This window comes from Lepisosteus oculatus, chromosome 9 (genome assembly GCF_040954835.1).
Source record: "Lepisosteus oculatus isolate fLepOcu1 chromosome 9, fLepOcu1.hap2, whole genome shotgun sequence".
NCBI classification, from domain to species: domain Eukaryota; kingdom Metazoa; phylum Chordata; class Actinopteri; order Semionotiformes; family Lepisosteidae; genus Lepisosteus; species Lepisosteus oculatus.
In genome coordinates, this window is record NC_090704.1 from 18,473,732 (window position 1) to 18,494,731 (window position 21,000).

The 21,000-nt window shown below is 39.1% G+C and overlaps 1 protein-coding gene across 5 annotated transcripts in view; it reads left to right on the plus strand.

Annotated features, from left to right (window-relative positions):
* The window catches only part of fam163ab (family with sequence similarity 163 member Ab), a 41,923-nt gene extending 24,053 nt beyond the window's left edge, over window positions 1–17,870 (plus strand). For 3 of the 5 annotated variants that reach the window (XM_015355825.2, XM_015355824.2, XM_015355826.2), the window contains 3 exons: window positions 12,910–13,056; window positions 14,636–14,750; window positions 14,895–17,870. In XM_015355825.2, coding sequence (XP_015211311.2) covers window positions 14,658–14,750; window positions 14,895–15,281 — 480 coding nt within the window. In that variant the 5' untranslated portion in view covers window positions 12,910–13,056; window positions 14,636–14,657 and the 3' untranslated portion in view covers window positions 15,282–17,870. The remainder of the gene's footprint in view (window positions 1–12,909; window positions 13,057–14,635; window positions 14,751–14,894) is intronic. The other 2 variants (XM_015355827.2, XM_015355828.2) reach the window with 2 other exon arrangements.
* Window positions 17,871–21,000: the final 3,130 nt, after the last annotated feature.

Consider the following 21,000-nt stretch of genomic DNA (forward strand, 5'->3'; position numbering starts at 1 on the left):
CACATGACTGCATCAGTGGCATGATAGCTTAAGTAACTGACTTATAACCCTGAGGTCGGGTGTTCAAGCCCAGCTGTCGTCATGAGTTTTTTTTAACAAATAAACATTTATTTGAAAAACTACAATAGCAAATATTATTGGCATTATATTGAAATTTTTTATATTTCTAATATCAGAACATGTTCGTACTGTATGTACACAGCGGTACCGCAGGGTGTAGGGTAGGGCTGGGCGATATGGCCAAAAACATTATCACGATAAAAATGTTCATATCAGTCGATATCGATATTTATCCCGATAAATGTCAAATCAGTATTTCAAGTTTAAAGGCAGATTTTTTCTCCTGAGTGAAAGTTGAAGAAACCAGACAGTTAATTGGTAAATTAAACAACTCTTTATTTTAAGAACACAACAAATACTTGCCAAACAGCAGAAACATTAAACAAATCTGAGGTAGAGAGTATTCAAGTCTTTTTGATGTCAAAATATGCATGAGTAAAATTTACAAAATAAATATCTTAATAGAAAAATTAAATACTGCAGTGTGATAAAGCACAGATTGAAGATGGCTCAGACAGACTGCAAAGTTTAAAGTGCTTTAAAGCAGTGGTTCTCAAACTTTTTGGACCAAGTACCACCACTAATCCAACCAAAGCATCCAAGTACCACCTACAAGTCATCATCTCATAGGAATCCCAGGAATTCTCAATGACCAACATGAGCGCGCGTGCACACACACTCACACATACATATAATAAATATTATAATAATAAACTTTATTTGATATAGCGCCTTTAAAGGTGGCTTCTCAAAGTGTTCTACAGAAAAAAAACATTAACAACAACTAATAAAAAAGTACCATTTCAGTGAGAGGGGTGAGCCTGTTTAGTTGAGCAAAGCAGATGTGAATTAATTAATCTGGGATTGTTACCCCATTCTCATTGTTCAGGTCCACCCTGCACACTTCCTGATTGAGGAATCCATCTATCGGCAGGTTTACAATAGTTCGCTGGGGGTAGGTGTAGGACACCTTCTCGCTCCCCCCTTCCCTCGCTAGGGGTTCAGGGAACTCGCTATCCCCCATCAGGCCCATGTCAGTGCGGGCTGGGGTTCTGACACCCCTCTTTGCGATGTCCTGCACTGGCAGGCGGGTGACTTGACCATCCAGCTCCAGTCTGGCTGAACCACTGTTGGTCAGACTCAGACTGACAGACTGAGCTGGTGGCTGTAAGAAAACTGGCTCGGCTTTCATTCCCTGTCCCTTCTGGGGGACTGGGTGTGTTGGCAACCCTGCCGTTGAGGCAGGAACAATCAGGTCAGTCTCACTCACTACCTGGTAGTTGTGAGAAATAATGTTACCTGACTGCAGGTTCCCTGGGTCACAGCAGAGGGAATCGGCATCTGGGATCAGGTGTGTCCACAGCGCAGTAGTCTCAGCATCCAGCTGGACCTCCTGTCTAACCTGTGAATGTTGCACCAGGGGCACCTGGCGGGGGCCCTGTGACAGCTGCTCAAGCAGATCCTCACTAATAGAGGACCTCTCAGGGCTAAGGGTGAGGGCTACATCACCAACCTGCTCTCCTGCCATCTGGAACCCTTCCACCACTGCAGGGTGGTGTTCCTGACCCCTCTTGGGTGCCAGGGTGCACAGGGAAAGCTCCTTTTCATCGCCAGGTGGGGAGATCTGCTCCTCTTTAGGGATGTAAAAGGGGTGTGCTTTACCTGGTGGATCAGGCGGCTGCTTGGAGCACCACTCCTGTGGCATGGAGGCTGTTGGGACCTTGGCCGGGACACGACTTCCCTGTATATCCGGGGAACAAGGAAATATTTGTATTTCTTGTCCAGAGGGAACAGAAGGAATCTCCACATAGCCTTCTGTGTTCGGTGGGCACTGTGTGAGCACAGTCTGCCTCTTGGTCCCCCTTTCCTTCTGTACAGAAGGCTTAGGAGCCTTGACCTGTTTCCACACTTTGCCTTTCTGGTGATCCACCAAAGGTTCCTGTCTGAGTCGCATGCCCTTTTCTTTTTCAACCCGTTTGAGCTTGCCCTGTGACATCAAACACCTTTCAACCTCAGTGTCAATCAGTGTCTCACTGTGTAAGACATCTCCCATGGCAGCCTCGAGGTAAAAGCTTCTTGCTTTTCCTCTGTGTTTTACTGCCTGCTCTGTGACTTCAGGGGTGGAGTCAGCTTGGGAGTGGCTGACCTCATCCAGGCAGGAACCCTTCCGCTCAATCAGATAGACTGAGGGAGGGAGAGGGGGCGGGTCTCCGCCTCTTCCAGTGGAGAGTATCAGCTCATTCACGCTTCCGGCAGCCTTGGAGAGCGGTTGTCCCTGACCTAATAAAGCTTGTTCAAGCCTGGCCAGGCAGGCGGCTACTGAATCCTTTTGTTCAGCTTTATCTAGCCCTTTCCCTCCCTCGTTCTCATGGCACTTAGGAGGCTGGGTGCGGTCCTGTGTGAGTGCTTTGGAACGGGGCTTAGCCAGCTCAGGAGCCTGTGCTCCTTCGAGCAGGAGGGAGTTAACCCTGCTGGCTCTGACGGCGAACACAGTCGCTTTTTTTTGCTCAGAGGGACTTTGGACATCATACTCCCAGGCTTTCTGCACGAATCTCTTAATATCAGTCATTTTCATGGTCTGTGCATCTGTATGCATTAAGATCATCTTTCTGACTGATGGGTGGAGATTCACAATGAAATGTGTGTTTCTTCGCAACCCTCATCATTTCGCCCTGCAAAATAAGTTCGTCTAAGTCTCTCGTAATATTCGTGAAGGGACTCTGCTCTCTCGTGCTTAATGTTAAGGGCGGCGGCTATCACGGCAGTCGGGTCAATAAACGCACTGTATTCTTCGATAAGTGCTTGACACAGCTCCTCAAAATCATTACAGACTTCTTTTATCTGCCTAGCCATCCACTCATGCACAGCTCTGCTGGTAGTTTTCTTGACCAGAAACACTTTCTCCTGTTCTGTGGCATTTGGCAGGTACTGCAGGGTATACCTGAGGTCTTGAATATACCTCTCGATATTATTCTCTGACACTGCGGGGTCAAATCCCTCTATGTCCTTCGCTAGCTCTCTCAGAGAATGGAGATTTATTCTTCTAGCTTCTCCGCTGACGGAGATATGACGGAGATCTTGGTCAGACCTGTCGCTGCTAGAGAGAGTGCTTAATAGCGACTCAAATTCAGACCTTTTAGCAACCATCGTTAAACTTAGAGAGTATTACTTTTAAGTATAAAATCACAGTTTTACCACAGAAAACCACAAGATCAAGTATGCAATCAACCTGGTAGATCGCAAAAGATCACAAAACAATCAAGCACTGCTTAAAGAGCAAGGGGAACTTTTTTCCTTTCGGCTTTCAGCACACTGTATTGTCGTGTATGAAACCCGCGGCGTTTTCTATTGAATTATTCCGCTTGGTTGACTCATTTCAGTCTTGCCACGCCGGTCCAGGGACACCAATAAAAAATGTAGTGTGCTCTCTGCAGGCACCAGTTCTGTAGGGTTTGGGCAGTTACTGGGACAATTATTAATTGTAGCAGTAAATCACAAAATGATTCTTTTGATGGCCTTAGAATCCAACCATGCGATATAACTCAAACAACGCACACACACAGGTACTATAAACACGAGGATACATTTATTAATACATAGAATATGCATATAAACCTAACAGATCTTATCGAGAGGGTTATCAGAATACAAAAGGTATATATTTAGTCAGTTACGAAGTGTTATATATATCAAGAGGACATACGTTCAGTATATCATTCATTTAGACCATTTCGTAAATGAACTTGGTTATAACTTCTACATTAGATACTCAAAACATTAGATACTCAATTGAATTCTTGAGCAGTAATGCAGTGAAGTTGAATACTCATCCAATCTCTGGGGATTCAGATCTCCTGCGGGCACAAAGAAACAGTTGCAGGCTGTTGCTGTCCAATCCGCACTCTCTGGCTCGGTGCCATGCTGTGCTGTGCGGCTTGCAACGGTGCGCTGCAGATGCTCACTGACCGGCTAGTTAGTGTTGGCTTTAACTAGCAAAGTTTGTGCACAGGAGAAAAGATGACTGTGGGTCCCAGCAAGTCAGGAAGAGGACCGGTTTGTTCCTGATGAAGAGCTAGTTCTGAATAGTGATTCAGCTGTCCACAGTTCTGACCTGTTCATGAGGCTTGCTGCTGATGCTAACCTCGGGTGGATCCTCTGGTTACTCTCTGGCAACCTCTGCTCTAGAGTCTAAGAACAAAGGAAAGTTCTGGCACTCGGACACACTGGCCGTTCCGTGGTTGTCCTGGCTGAGCCTCAGGATGGTCAGGAGGCGCGCTGCGAGAATGTCCTGCCCTTGGGAGCCTTCTGCGCCTGAGCGGTCCTGCCCTAGAATTCTCCTTTGAATTCCCTTTACAAAAGTCCACAGAAGTCTCCAGAATCTCCTCAGGCCCTCTGTGTTGCCTGTTTTTACCTGGAGGAACTTCAGCTCGTTGATTGGCTGAAAGTTCCATGGGCATCAGAGTCCCACGTGGGTTACTCGGCCCTACCAGTCCCTGATTGGTTGATCAAGGTGAGATATGAGTCACTTACTCCTGACACTTAGGAATGCAGTCCAGATGTCCATCTGGCACTCCCTAGACAGATAGGCGCCAATGGATGACCATTGATCATGATTGCCAGGCTTAGCTAAGTGCATCCCCCTTTGGGAGCTGTCCCTTATCAAAAGAAAACCTTAAATCAGCCTGCATGAGTAGTTTCTCTGTGGCAGCACCACAGAGATGAACAGAGATGGGGCCTCATTTGGGAAAGCTCAGAACACTTAATTCTTTCTTATTAATAAGCCTCGCTGCTACATATTCAGTACTTAAATGGGCACAGTTAAGACATTAAATATACATATACATACTGTATATAGTACAGTTTGCATACGGTAATATGTTTATGTTCCTAAATCAGTCTCTTTTATGAGCATGTGAAAGGCATGGTGAATCGATTCTCAAAAATTACTGTACTTTGCATGATTGGAAACAAATGCGTGATTGCGAAATGCTGTGGTGTTACTTTTACAAAGACGGTCAATGGACCAGGGCAATACTTTGAGTTTACACTTACAGCTTGTCCAAGGTCATTCATTATTAATACTATTAGTAATATCTTTGTTAAAGACTTTGATGGCGACAGCTCAAACATGAGAGGTTGAGCTTTATTAGCTCCACCTTGTGGAAATTCCGGATACTATTATTTTGCTAACGGTATTTACCGGTAACTCGCGGTAGACTGCGTACAGCGTACCGGAAAATAATGTGGTATCGCCCGTGCATTTTGAATGGCTGCATCTGTATGTCAGCAACAATGTTCAGTCCTTCCAAGCGAAGGCCCTTCACAGGTTTGTCCCTGTTGGCACATGTTACCCTCAAAGCAGCCAGGAAGACAAAAGCTGAATGTGACACGACAAGTAGAAGTTTTGTAATCCTGAGGAAGGTCACGTGGCAAAGGTTTCAGAATGCCTGCTACCTTCTTAACAAAATCAACAGCACCCCTGTTTATCTGTAGTTTCTTGCACTGCAGTGAAATGGGTTAAGAGTTTGTAGGAGGCCTGTGGTGTATAGCTCTGGAAACTTCATTTGAGTATGTGAAGAACTACATAAATACAGTATGTGGGGCATTTGATTTAGAAAAGTTTAACCAGTTTCATATAATACACAGTGCATTCTTGTTACACTCATGCTGAGTGAGTATCTTGCAAACAAGGACAGGTATTAAAGCCTAATGAATAATAACAATAACACAAAAAATTATTTTCCTTTTTTTTAATACATGGATGAGATTAATTTTATCTTCCTTTTGAGACAACTCTCTTGCAAGGTTCACTGGGGTGTCTTAAATGAACCATATATTTGAATGTACAGTATGACTGTGACCATTGACATATTCAGCTTTGCCATCATTATCTGCCATGCAGCAGCCTTTCATTGCTGGCTTTTTCATTGTAATACACAAGGTTGTAGCTTTTAAAACCACAGATGGTTTTAAACTACTTTAGATAGCGTATTTTGTGTTTTTATCTCATCATATTGATCAAGAATGTAAACTGGGAATTTAAGCAGTCATCTCAAAGTTCATAAATTGCATAACATGCATAGTTGTCTTGTATATTTTATATCCATACATGAGGTATATACACAAAACACAAGGAAGGTATTCACACCCACAGGTCTATGAGCATGCAATAATGTCCAAAATCACTATGACAGGAATAGAGTAAAATCAAATGATCTAGATATACTGTAACTGCTTTCTGACAGCATGCTGCCAGTCCTGTAAGAAAAACACGTTTACCAGAAACCTTCCTAAAGTCATTATCTTGCAGTGGTAGATAATTATATTTTGTTAGGCTGACCCTAAATCAAATCTCATGTCCTAGCAAACTCAATTCTCTCCCCGAATGGCCCTGTTGCCCCTTCTCTCTATTTGTTTTTATGCTTTCTTTTTTGTGTCGACTAAAGGTCAAACGTTACGACATTCAGGCCTCTTACCATAATATTTGTAATTCAATGCACACCCTCTTAACTTATACCAAAAAAAAACATTTTAAGATTCTATACAGAGGATGTGCTATATGAACAGGATGTGCACTACAGTGAAGGTTAATTCTCTTAGTTAATGTATTACTCTGAAGACAGTCTTTAAAGGAGCCCATAAAGTGTCTCTATATTTATTACTATTACTATTATACTATTACTATATTATTATTTAGAAGTTTGACCTCATGTTTAGAAGACAAAAATAAAAAACAAACAGTAAGATTGAGATTTCTCAACTACGAAATTGGATTTGGAAGAGCTGCAAACAGTGACTAAAATGCAGAAACATGTCAGACATAGATAATAAATATTTTGTTGTAACTGTTGTAATGTAAAAAAAGACCAGTTAAGGTACCCTTTGAGAATGCAAGTAAGGCCCTATCATCCAGAGATTTGAAGGTTGCAATCTTGGCAGTTCAGTTGTAAACTGGCTGTTATTAGGATTTTTCCAAGCAAGGGTGCATGGTTAGTCAAGCTCTCCCACGACTGAATGAGTTTGCAATCTGCTAGCATGTCCACGGAACAGCATTCCCTTCCTCTTGCTGAGAGCTGCACCTGTCCCTCTTCTGCTGCCGCAGATGGTAAAACAGTGCACATCGCTGAGTGCACGTGTGCACTGTCTTTATCTTGCCTGCACACTTGTGAGGATCACAGTAGTAAGTTGGGCTCATTGAGATCAGGCGGTTCCAAAATTCAGACAGATAAATTATAATTTTGTTTTTAAATCTTACAGAAAGAAAAAATGCTAAAACAGTTCAGAAGAAAGTCTCTGCTAAAGATACAAAAATCACATCCAAACAACATATTTACATTCTTTTTGTCATAAAAGAGCTGTTATACTTTTGTTAACTGCGTTACTTTATATGCTTATCTCTCTGGCTTTTGTTCTAGAATCATGGGTAGACAACCATATAAGAAACAAAAAAAATGAAACAGACTTCAAAACACGTAAACCAAGATATTTCTTGTGGATTTTAAAAAAATGCAAAATAAAACCTGTAGGAGATGTTATCCAATCATTTTCATTAACTTATAAAGTTTTTTTTCGGTTTTTAATGGATGCTATATTATCCGAAAGGAATAGATGTTATTGGATTGATTTAGTTTGGAATAGGTTCTTCTGGTTGACTTTTGCTCACATGTGTTAAGACTCCACACAAAGAAAGAAGGCAATGTAGTTATCCATAATACCATCTATTTGTCATATTCCTTTTGTTAGTTCTAGTTCCTTTAATGAAGCTTTTTATCGATGTCCAGACAGCAGAGACTGATGAAAAGTGTCTGCATATTTAAGTAACAGAAAGAATACTAATTTTCCTTGCTGTTTCATAAACAATGCAGAAGATAATGGTACTTCTACAAGGTTTAAGAATTGTAATTCACCAGATTTCAGATAAAATCTCTTCAAGTGTCCTAAATAGTTCACTGTCAAAACAAAAGCAACACAATTAATCTTTTAATGGCTTAGCTCAATTTTTCAACTTCTAAGCAGATTGCTATCTGTGATCACTAAATCATTTCAATAACATTGTTCTCCAAAATTGGTCTCAAAGGTAAAAAATCTAGACAAGGATTAAAAAAATACTTTTTCAAGATATGAATAATTTAGGGTTCTTGCTTCAGGGAAGTTTACTTTATTTGACAGACCAGTTCAGATCAGGACTTTGCTTGGCTTCAATTGAAATCTTCCTTCCCTGGCTCTTGGTTTGGCTTGATTTTCTTTGATCAGTCTCATAGTCCCTTAAAGCATGAAACACAGACACCCAGTAAAGACATGCTGGATGTGGCCTTTTCACAATGTCTAGGTATACTTATTGAAAAATATGTGTATTTTAAAGACATCAATATTAAAAGGTCAAAATTGTATAGATTCAATTCTTTAATTTTTTATATAATTCAGACATAATGTGATAAAATGTCTGTATGATCTTTAAAAATAAATGAATGAGTTGTAAAACTGGGACATTCTAGAGTCTTTTGCGCCATCTAGTGAAGTTTATTGGATACTTTATTGTGGTGGATTTGTCTTTCCTTTTTCTTGAGCTTCCCATTGATAAACGGTACTCCTTGAGAAGACAAAACAAAGTATAGACGTGACATGTGGGATTGCGAGACATGTCTGACTGGACCTCTTGGGGGCTTGGGGTTTCAGAAAAGAGTAAGAATTGACAATACATCAGTACACCCGGCCATCAGCATACATCTTCAGTTCATCAGTGAGCCCCTGCAAACTGAGATGCAAACAAAAGATCAAAGGGACACTCCCACTATTCTGAAGATGAATCCTTAGCCATGACTAGGGGGCTTTATAAGCCCAAGTGAGGAGGATTCAGGCAAGATTTGAGGGAGAATAATTGAGGGTTACTGAGATTACAGAATTGGACCCAAGAGAAGTGTCAGTCATCAGAGGTTCTACAGATAGCAGCAGAGAAAGGTCCCAGCATTGTCTTCCCCTATCTGACATTGGACTCACAGAAATCAAGGTAGGGGGATGTATCAGAGACCATGTTCTGTGGATGGCCAGGAGTTTCTTTCCTTTGATAAAAAGCTGCATAGCAAGTCACCAACCAGAGCTTTTTTTAGAGAATGACACTGCTGAACTGCTCCTTTGGGACACTTAATTTTACTAACTGGGGTCCATCGGGTTCTTGTCCTAGTCTGGAATGTATCTCTTGAAGATACATTTTGTGTGATATGTTCTGGATAGGTTTTAATATATACTGTAAATGCTAGGTAATAAAAAGAAACTTTGTAGGATTACTGTCTTTTCTGGTCTGTGTATACGCTGGTGGTTCTGGAATATAAAAAACTACTGCAGGGGTAAAAAGTATCCTAGCACTCTTAAAGTTGCGAGGTGAAATGGTTGACTACAAAACTATTAAAACCATTTCCTGCATTTGGGGGTCACCACTGGAATCAGGGACACTATTTTATGATGAATGTATGCAATGTGATTTTCTGTTCATGTCCTTGAAAAACACTCATATGTAAATAAAATTGTATAATATGAGCAAAGTTCAATAAAGAAATTATATTTACACACAGAGATAACAAAGATTAAATAAGCATAAAAATAAAGAAAGGTTCCCCCCATGAAATATAAGTAGAAGAAGCTACAGTACATCTGCAAGAACAACTTCACAGTGGAGTAATCTGTTTTTTTTTCTCTGAAAAAAACTTTCCATAAACCCTATTGTTTTTGGTGTTTCATAAGACAGTTCTTGTGATATTGTACATACAGGATGTTTCTCTGTAAGATACAAGGTGAGAAAAAAATTGTGAACCCTTTGGAATTATCTGTATTCCTGCACTAATTGCTCCCAAAATGTGATCTGATCTTCATCGCTGTCATTAAAATAGATAAACACAATCAAATTAAACAAACACAGAATCAATTGTACTTTTCCATGTCTATATTGAACTTATTTTTTAAACTTTCATTTTCTATGCTGGAAAACATATGTGAACTTTTAGATTTAGTAAATGGTTTAACCTCCTTTAGTAACAATGACCTTGAACAAACATTCCTGTAGTTAAGGAACAAGTAATAGGTTTGCATTCCTGTAGTTGCTAATCAGACTTGCACATCAGTCTGGGGTATTTTGGCCCACTCCTCTTTACAGAACTGTTTCTACTCATTGAATGTTTGGGATGACTTGCACGTGCAGCTTGCGTTGGGTCATGCCACAGTATTTCAACTGGGGTAAGTTCAGGACTCTGACTTGGCCATTCCAAAATGCACAATTCCCTCTGTGTAAACCATTGTATTGTGCATTTACTACTGTGTTTAGGATCATTGTCATGCTTCATGACCCAACTTCTGATAAGCTTCAGATCACAGACGGATACCCAGACATTCTCTTTTAGAATTTTATGATACAATTTGGAATTCATCATTGCTTCAATTAATGCAAGACTTCTTGCCCCTAAGGGGCAAAGAAGCTCCTTTCACTATTGATACTCCTTTCACTATTCTTCATGGTTGGGATGAGGTTCTTGTGTTGGCATGCAATTATTTTTTTCGTTCAAATATAATATTGTGCATTAATGCCAAAAAGTTTCACCTGTGTTTAATCGGGCCACAGAACATTGTTCCATCCACGTTGTCTTTGCAAACTTGAAACAGACAGCAATTTTTGGGAGGGAGTGCAGTGGTTTACTCTTTCTCCACCTACAGTATGTACACCACTCTTGTTCAGTGTTTTTCTTATTGTTGGACTGAAAACAGACATTAACCAGTGCAAAAGAATCCTGCAAATCCTAAGCTTTAACCCTAGGGTTCTTTGTCACATTCTTGAGCATTACACAGCTTTCTCTTGCAGTGATCATTATTGGACAACCACTCCTAAGGAGAGTAGCAATGGTGCTGAATTTCTCCATTTGTTCACTATTTACCTGGCTGTGGATTGATGGAGGCCTATGTCTTTAGAAATGCTTTTGTAGCCCTCTCAAGCCTTACAACCATAAATTCCTAGGAGGTCCTCTGAAACCTCTTTTGACGGGGGCATGTTTCACTTCAACATATATTGTGTATTGTATTGTATTGTGAAGAGCAGACTCTGTGGGTAACCAAACCTTGTGGGGTTTTTCTAGACCAGGGCACCTCAAACTTATTTGAACTCCTGACTCCAATTACCCCATTTAGTAGAGTTCATTTTCCTTGATGTTCATATACTTTTTCCAGCATAGACAGTGAATGTTTAAACAATGTGTTCAATATAGACAAGAAAACATACAGAACCTTATTAGCACCACAAATATTTTTTTTGTGTTTACATTTTATAGTATTGTGTTTAAACAAGAAATATAGACATGATAGTATTGTGTTTAAATGCAATAGTTAATTTATGAACAATATTGCCTACTATATTAATATGTTGCATTACATATGTAATAATATCGTCCTGTGCAAAGTAGCATTGACTTTAACAACAGAAACATACAGTCACACTCCTCTTATTACAAATAAATTAATGTAAAGGAGCATGCGTACTGTGTTTTGTATACATAAAGTACAATACAGAATCAGTGACCATTCCCTAGTTAAACATGTCATTTTTGCTGTTTCTGTGAAAAGTAGAAATGACAGCTTTCCAAACATATGTTATTCTTGATGTGAAACTACAGAAAAATGCATTCTGTGCATCTGTATTCCATCCAATGTTTAAAAAGTAGACAAAATCACAGCAAGAGCAAGGCCGATCACCACAAGAGGATGTTGTTAGGGTGCACAGTGTATACGAGGCTGATATAGTATCTCTGAGAAATAGGAAAATTTAAGTATTATTATTGTTCCAATATTGGAATTACAGCTGATAATTACAACCAAAAATGCAGAGCCCCATTTTTGTTTGTGCAACTATTTTTTTTATGTGCACGCACTGACGCACTATACTGGGTACAGTACAGTTGCTGCACAGTGAAAATGTAGGCGGTGTGGAACTTTTTCCCCATTTCAGCAAGGACAACAGAATTGCAATTTGCAACAAATGTTCAGCCGAAGTACAGCGAGGAGGAAACAAAGGAAAACGTTTCAATACCACTAATGTAGTAAGTCATTTGAAAATTCGTCATTCCAATGATTTATTTAAAGAATATGACACAGCTAGCATTAGCCAGAAAACAAAAACATTAGCAAGTGCAGTGATGCCTATCCAACAGGTATTTGAAAATTGCAGAAAATTTACCAAGGACAGTCCAAAGGCTAAAGCAGTCACAGACAAAAGCATGGAGTTTATGGCACTTGATCAAGGATTCCGTCAACTAATTGAGCATTTGGAACCCCATTATACACTCCCAAGGCTCCTCTACTTTTCTGATGTTACCTTGCTGGTGTCGCCACACACAAAAACAACCTGATCAAAGCTAACGTCAGAGACATTGGCTTCACAACAGACATATGTACTCCTGACATTGGTCCAATGAGTATAATAAGAGTTTTAGCTTTCTTACCCTCATTACACATCAACTGAGGATTTTAGTGTGAACTTATTTTGAAATGCAACAAAGTAAAATTATCGGTTATCGGTATCAGCCACAACAAGCTGTTAATTATTGGTTAGCGTTATCGGCCCAGAAATTCCATATCAGTGCATCCCTAGAAGTTGTATACTGATCAAGAAGGGGAGATAGAACCTAGGGTAACAGCTAAGGATCTGCAGGAGTCTCTTGCATTCGTCAATATCTGTGTTCAGGAGTCCACAATAAGAAAAAGACTGAAAAAGATTGGTTAATGTATTCTTTTGAATGTTTAAAAAGTAGGCAAAACTCTATGTCAGCTGATGCATGCATCCAGGCCTTTACTATTCTCATTCTCCCTCTACAGCCCAGTTCGCTTCTCCACCAGTTTTTCCTGCTGAAATCCCACATGAGACGGTAGCAAGACTCAACCTCAGTTTTTCCACTGTGAGTTTTTTTAATCTGGTTTCCTGATCACACACACCTGGGCTCAAGCTTAACAAGTTATCACCAGGTAACATTATTTTGTAACCTCTCCATTTACAGATAATAGGTCTTGCTGTCCACTTTCATCTGAGTTTACTTTTGATAATGTATTGAAATTGGATTTTGGCATTTTTTTCTGAGGTGTTACTGTTTTATTACTAGAGTTAGATTTTGGTCTCCTATAGTATGAACATGCTTTTAGTGCAAACTATAAATTGCACATTGATTTACTGTAGCAAATATACATTAGATACATTTAATATTACATTTTAATGTTATATAGTGGTATGCCCTTGGCCCAGTATAGTAAAACAACTGAAAGACTATTTAAACACTATAAAAACTTATAAGATAAGATCACTTTATTGGCCATATAGAATTTTATGTATTAGGAATTTGTTTTTTTTTCACATATCCCAACAAGCTCTCCATAAGACACCATAAAACCATGGCAAAATGGTTGTAGGTGTCTTAAACAAGCTACATAGCCATGTAGTGGAACTCACAATAAAAAATTATATCAATATTGCCAGAGCACATCCTGGTTTTCAGTGGCATTTCATGTGGTTCTTGCCCTAGATATTGTAGGTCACAGGGATTAACCCCCAGCAATGCAAAGCCCCACTTATACAGCTGGCTAGACTACAGCAACTGGAATAAAGTATCTTTTTCAAGGTACAATAGCAGTACTTGTAATGGGGACTGACACAATATACCTAGTATGCATTGTATACCTCTATTATGGCATCTCCTACCTTGGTCGTCAATAGCCAATCCAATGATCTCATCCAGCCATTTCTTGAAAGTATATGCTTCGGCCTCCTCTTGTTTATATATTTTTGTGATCTTAATTTGGTGATGTTTAATGCATTTCCCCATCACAAAATGGAAGATAAGTACACAAAAGGTCTGAGAGGATATGGCTGGTACTGTGCAAGATTAGAAAAAAAGCAGATCTCAAGGTTCTTGGAAGTTTAGAACTCTTTTATAAACCATAGCACTTCCATGTGCAATATACAAGAATAATCAAATTCAATTTTTTAAAAGATTGTTGTGTAGGATCTCAAGTGAAAAAATTTGCAGTGTGCAAACTGTCCAGGCTTAGACTAAAGTAAAAGCAATTCTTGAGATTAACACACACATTTTCCAGAGCTAACATCTTAATAAAGACATTAATTAAATCTATTGAATTATCCAGTTCAGACTGACAATTTTAAAAGGGGAGATCTAAACCAGTACTTACATTTCCTTTGACCTCAGTTTAAACTACAGTATGTGGACTGAAGTTATCCTGTTTACTGGGTCATGCCTAGAGACGGAGCCCTATTCACGGGATTTAGATCTGGGGAGGCTCTTTATAGAAGGGAATCACTAATATCTAAATTTAAGACAGGATACTGAGAGTAACGTCAAGGAATTTTAAAAATAAGCATTAGTAAGAGCTACCTACCACCTAGAGTGGAAAATGATAAAAAAAAAATCTTAAATAATAGAAGCCTAGTGCGTCTCTTTCAGAGGTACGGCTAATTGGACTCATCTTGGAGTTCCTGTTTAGCAGACTGCACACAGGAAATGCCTGGACTCTTGTTTTATTTTGTTCTTTCCAGGGTTTGATGGAGATCCGGTCGGATGACAGCTGGAACTGTTGTTATTACTGGAGGAATACTAGCAACGGTGATACTACTGTGTATCATAGCAGTGCTCTGTTACTGTAGGCTCCAGGTAAGGTTTGGTTTTAACATGTTTGTTGGTCTTGTTTGCACTGATTTCTGCATATCTGTTTTCTGAGTAGATTTGCATCCTGTGGAAAATTAAACAGAAAGAGATATTGGTGACGGTTTGCTGATTCATCTCCCATTTACCCAGTATTACTGCTGCAAGAGGGATGAGTCGGATGCCGATGCAGTTTCTGATGGACCAGCTCAGCCGCACTTCGCCTGTAATGCTTGCAGTGGGCCAGAAGTGGTTGGCTCCATGCTCAGCCCTCCGGTGCAGCCTGCTGACAGTAGTCAGGCTAGTGCTAGTCCCTGCACTGCCACCCGCAACTACTGTCCCACCTGCTCCCCCTACAGTTCTCCCTTTTACATGCAGACCCGGGATGAGCTGCACAATGGAGGCGAGAGAATCACTTACATGCCTGCTCATTACGAAAATCCAGCCCTGGCCATCAACTTGGCCCCCCTGCAGGGTGTCCAGATGAGTTCCGGCGAGGACAGTTTCACCAACACCAGGGCTATCAGTACTGAGGTGTAACCCTCCTTCTTTTCCTTATGACTGAACAACAGACACACTGAACAATTGTGTAAAACCAGAGAAGTCAGGTTTTGGAACACAGGTTCCCAAACCAAAGAACTCTAATCAGGCCAGTGGACAGATGGATTAATTCCTCAATGGAAAAGAAAGCACTATGATGTAGGTGTCCTATTCTTTTTTTAAAGGATACCTATATAAATTCCCTTGTACTAAACAAAACATTTCATTGCTTTGAGGTAGAGCAATGATTTGAATACCATTAAGAGATGTCTATGAGAGAAATAAACTATAGTTAGTTTTTTAATCAAGGTGCGTTCACAGCACTGGGAACTTCGAGCGCATCTTTCCACTCTCCAATACACATTGTTTGAGGCGGTTTCGAGATGTTAGGTGAAACACCAGTATTTATTTATTTATTGATATCAGTGCAAAATAAATATATGTAGGGATTACGTTTATTGGTTTGTGATTCCAATACTTACTTTAAAATCTGACACCAATATTTATTCATGCAAAATAACTGCCATTTGGTTAGAGAAGTATTTGTGCCATAATCAGCATACACTTTTAAGGCTTTTTTCAGTGCCTGCTTCACTCTTCCCCCTTAATCTATGACCTGTTAGGTAACCAAGAATCTGTTGTCTGTTTTGTGGATGTACAGTATATATGGTGTCAGGCACTGTATACAGTAGCTTGCCCCACTTCTGGGGGTTCCAACTGAGTATTGTAGATGGGAAGGAGGTCGCTGTACCAGAAACAAATTAGCAAAGCTACATTCTAGAACATTAAGAGTATTAAGTAGGATGTTCTTAAATCTACTGAAACAGCCATCTTTGGGTCACTTAGGAGTCTAAGGACAGAGACATTATGTGTGTTAAAAGTAACATTTAAGATGACAAGTACAGTAGGATACAATCAGTAATTTAGTGAATGACAAGATAATTAAATTTGTAGTTCCTAATAATTTCTATAGTCAATGATAGCTTCCTCCAATAGCCATTTGTTTGGTTTGTGCTTTACCAGAAGCTCTTAGTGATGTACGTTTAGCCAGCTATCTCATGAATACACACTTGTGACACCCTTGTGACACCAACATGTATACTTTTTTTAACATTTGGAATGCTTTAACACATTATTACTGCTATTACTTTTCATGATCTTGCCTCCAGACAGTGGTCAGGGAAACTCAGGGGAGCTTCTGTAGGATCTGTGTAATCTCTAGGGCCAGAGCAAGCCTCTAAACTGAAATTTTTAAACATAGAACTTGATTTCCCACAATGCTCCATTCTCTTAAAGAAACAAACATCCCATCTTTAACACTGCTATTCTAAAACCACTTATTTGCATATATGATGATATCTGGAATAATTACAATATTACAATAGGCCTGCAATGATTCAGTTGAAGAACAGAGATGATAACTTTAATGTTTATATATTATGTACAATTATGAATGCCAATACCCTCTCTGTCTCTTTTTGGAATATAACAAGTATTGTTATGACCAGGCAGTACTGTAGCAGTATTTCTTCTATAAGTAATCATCTCTAATGGTGGTAAGAAGTGAATAGGTATAGATCTGAATTACAATAAAACTGTGTTCAAGTTCTGAAGCAAGGCTTTATGGAAGATTTAATGCCTCTGTTACTTTTAAATGTTTTGTCTTCTTGTTCACCTGGTCTTTCCCACTGAATTCTTTTTCACTGGCAGTGTCAGTGGTTCTGCTAGTGTCAAACAATTCTTTCTGCTAAAGCCCCACACTAAACATGTAACAGCTTGATATTTCTGGAGATATAAAAGAACCTTACCCTATTAAATTGAGTAATCCATAACAGTGTGACACAATGTTGAATAAACTAAATACGTCTGACTCAGCAATGCATGAATGAGTACTTTCTTGGCATTTACTCTGTGAGTAGCATGTAGTGGTTTTACCACATCTGTTATCAAAGCAGGAAGTCTTTGTATTACACTTTGGCTCTGGATTCACTGTAGTCAAGTTGGGTATTTCTTTCAGTGTGGTCAAAGATGTAGAATGCATGCTTTTATACCAATTGGCACATTGCTAAATGTGGTACCTTAACTGGCAATTTTGTAGAATTTATAAATATGCCAACAAATCAGTTTAGACAGCTATTATAATGTGCTTTTCTGCTCAGAGATGTCAGTAGGACTCTTTGCATCATGTCTCCTCTGGTCTCCATTGTCAGCAAGTGAAAGACTCCACACAACATCTGATTTCTCACTTGAAAGACACAGAGCTTTGATCTGCTCTTTCTTAACTTACAAAAGTTTGCTTAGTGGACACTATTTAATTAAATTAACACTAGTTTTAATGGCACAAACTATCTAAAAAAAATACCAAGCAAAAATAAAGCTGACAAGCAAACATTAATATTCAAACTTGGGGCTTTGATTTAGGAATGTTGTTTGGTGAAAATGCTGTTGTTCCCCTAGTTAATGATCTAGTGATTCCAAACCTTTCTGTTACTGATGACCTTTGAATATCAGACTGTCAGTTTAATTAAAAAATACAGTCATTGCTAAATACAAAATCCACTGCCTGCTGCTCATAACAGGTAGTATCAACTATCAATGTGCATCTCTTCATTTAAACACCAATCCATGTTTTAATGACTGATCTACAGATATCCAATGGATTTTTGCTGGGCCCTGGCTGTGTGTTGAACAATTGTGAGATTAACATGCAGAAGAGAAGTTCACAGCTCTTCCTTCTTATTTAATGGCATTTGTAAATGACATCTACATTTCACAGAATGTTTACTTTTAAAAATTTAAATATGAATTAATCATTGAATATTTGTGTTCCATTATTTAATTTGGTATGTATGTTGACATACTATATGTATTAGGATACTTTGTAATAAACAGTTTCTTATGTATTATTTAGGGTGTGAAGAGTACAGTGGCATAGTGCTTGATATTAATGCCTTGCAGAACTGGGGCTCTGTGGTCAGTTCCTGGGGTGTTATCACCATGGAGTTAGTATGTTTTCTCTGGTTTCCTCCCACAGTTCAAAGACATACTGATAGGTTATTTGGCTTTTAAAAAAATGGCTCTGGTGTGTATGTTTGTGTCTGTGTGTGCCCTGTAATGGACTACAATCCTATACAGGCTGTATCCTGACATGTGGCAGTTGCTTGCAGGGATAGGCTCCAACTCCCCTGTAGCTCTGTAATAAAGCAGTTAAAAATGGATGAACTAATGTTTAATATGCCATTTTTTTGTAAATAATATCATTTCTAAGCAATTACGTACTCGTTTTAAAGTGCAATTGATGTATTTTAATTACTCATGTAAGATATAGGGGGGAAATATTAATGTTTGCAGCTGCACTTGTGAATTGCTGGTGACAGCTGGAAGATTGTGCGAAATGAAGAGGAGATGGAGGATGATGTGACAAGGAACACTACATGTGTTTACATCACATGTGTGATTTGTCACTCAGCGGGATTCTATGTACAGTCCAATCTCTCTTCCGTGCCCCCCAAAGCCTGACAGCGAAGGATGAATAAATCTGGTGAGTGAGTAGTCTAATGGTTTGAGGCAGTAGTTTTTATTGAGAGGGTGAACTTTTCCTGCAGAAGATGCAATATTTTATAAGGTTGACATTCAGAACTGGTTTGAACTGGATTGGAAGAATGCTGGACACAAGGGCTACTATGTAAATCTGTACCGTTATATAAAAATGCATGCTATGAACCTAAGAAACCAATTGTATTAAAATAAGTTATCTTTAGCAAATAGGGAGGTAGGACGATATGCGTGATTTTAGAACATGCCAATCTTGTAAGCACAGGGAAGCGTGATAGATAACAGAAAAATGTTTAAGGACTGTTCCAGATAAATTAGTTAGAAAAAAATACACCGAGCATCTCTGTGTGTTTCGCTCCCATGGGAATGAAATAAAAACTTCTTTTGACTTCTGAGACGGACTCATGACTGTCTTTCAAGTGGAAGCAGGGAAAAATTTCTCCAACAGTTTGTCCCTGTCACCACCTCTAGAATACGCAGCAACATCACTGATTGATGGACATCTCAACAAAATCAACCATGCAACATTTGTTGGTACATTGGTGTAGCATAGACAAAACTAGAGGTGTCTAGCGAATTAAGTGTAACTTGTTGTTGTTTGTTGGTCATTGTTTAATCTCTTCATTTTTTAAAGTTTTCTTTAAAAAGAATAAAAAGCAAATGCACCTGGAACTTGTGTATTACAGCATGTATGGAACTTGTGTATAGTAAAGGGGCCAGGGAGGAATTCTTCCTAGTTTTTAATGCCTGTTCTAGAGAAAAAAAATTAAGAGAGGTAAGTGGGTAATTAGAAGTAATCACATTTTATTTACTTTAACAGGACAGCAGATATACATAAAGTTTCATTTCCTATTTCCATTACACAAATAAAGAAGAATGACACCCAAGATTTTTGCGGATGTTTATTGAGTGTTTGAGTTTAGTGAGATTTGGCATGGGACAAAGACCTCTATGCAGAGCGAGAAATCAAAAACCAGGAAGCTACAAAGGTGGAGGTGGGGAGGAGAAAGAATGTAAGAAACGAAATGTGAAAATTGTGGGATTTGCATAACCTACACCATGCTTTGAGAGTGATTGATCTTGGCAATGTATGACTTTAAATATCTGACATGAAAGTAGCTTGCTTGTCATCACCCCTCCCAAACTCCAAAAACATATTAAATTCAGTATCAAATAAAGATATTTACAATTTAGAGTTTGAGGATATTTACTGTAGCAAAAAAAAGTAGCAATGTGTACTTGCAGGATGATTGGCTTTTTTGAGAGCTTTCATATAAGAATTCAAGATTCATGGACTTGAGACCCAGTTCGCTGTCCTACACTGTAGCTAAGATTTGGTAAAGTTTAGAAACTAGGTTGACATGCAGTACAAGGAGATTGTATGGAGGCATAATCTCCAGTAGGCTTCAGAGCAGAGAGAGAGTTGTAGATGTAGGGAAAAGTGTGCACACCATGAAAGGATGGCATCCCCAGAGTTTGCTGTAATGCAAAGTCTTTCAGGCTTCACTGGTACCAAATCTGGGCACAGCAAGCCTGGGGAAACTGGGGAGGGGAGTAAGAGGGAAGTGGTAAGTTGGGGGCTTTGTTATTTAGTGGTATAGATAGTATAGTGTGCAGGAGGAGTAGGGAGGTTTGTATGATAAGCTCAGGTTTCAGACCTCCAGGAACAAGATGCAACAGATGAAGTGGGAAAAGATAGGTTAATGATTCTGCAAAACAAATTTAAGGATTGATCTTGAAAGCTTAGGAACAGAACATCTACAGCGGCCTTCTTATTAGTTCTAAAGGTGCCATGTGAATTCTGTGGAGCTTTAACACATTCCAAAACTTTCATGCCAAGAGCACTTGTTTTTATGGATTTGCATGCCATCTTTTTTAATGTAAAAAAAAAACCCTACTTACATTTTGATTAATGAAAAATTAATCTTAAAATATAAGAGTATCTAAAAGTAATACAGTAATATGCATGTCTTACCATTGAGTGTGATCCTTGACCTTACTTTACCTAGCTTCTCCAATCTCAGTCTTGTAACTTGACACTTTGTTGTTAGTTGACTTAGGGAGTGACAATCATATGTGAAAATAACTGGTCATACAAGAGAAGCTATGATTGTTTACAGTAACCTCAAGTGTGTTTCACAGATCCCAGAACTTCTATTTCAAT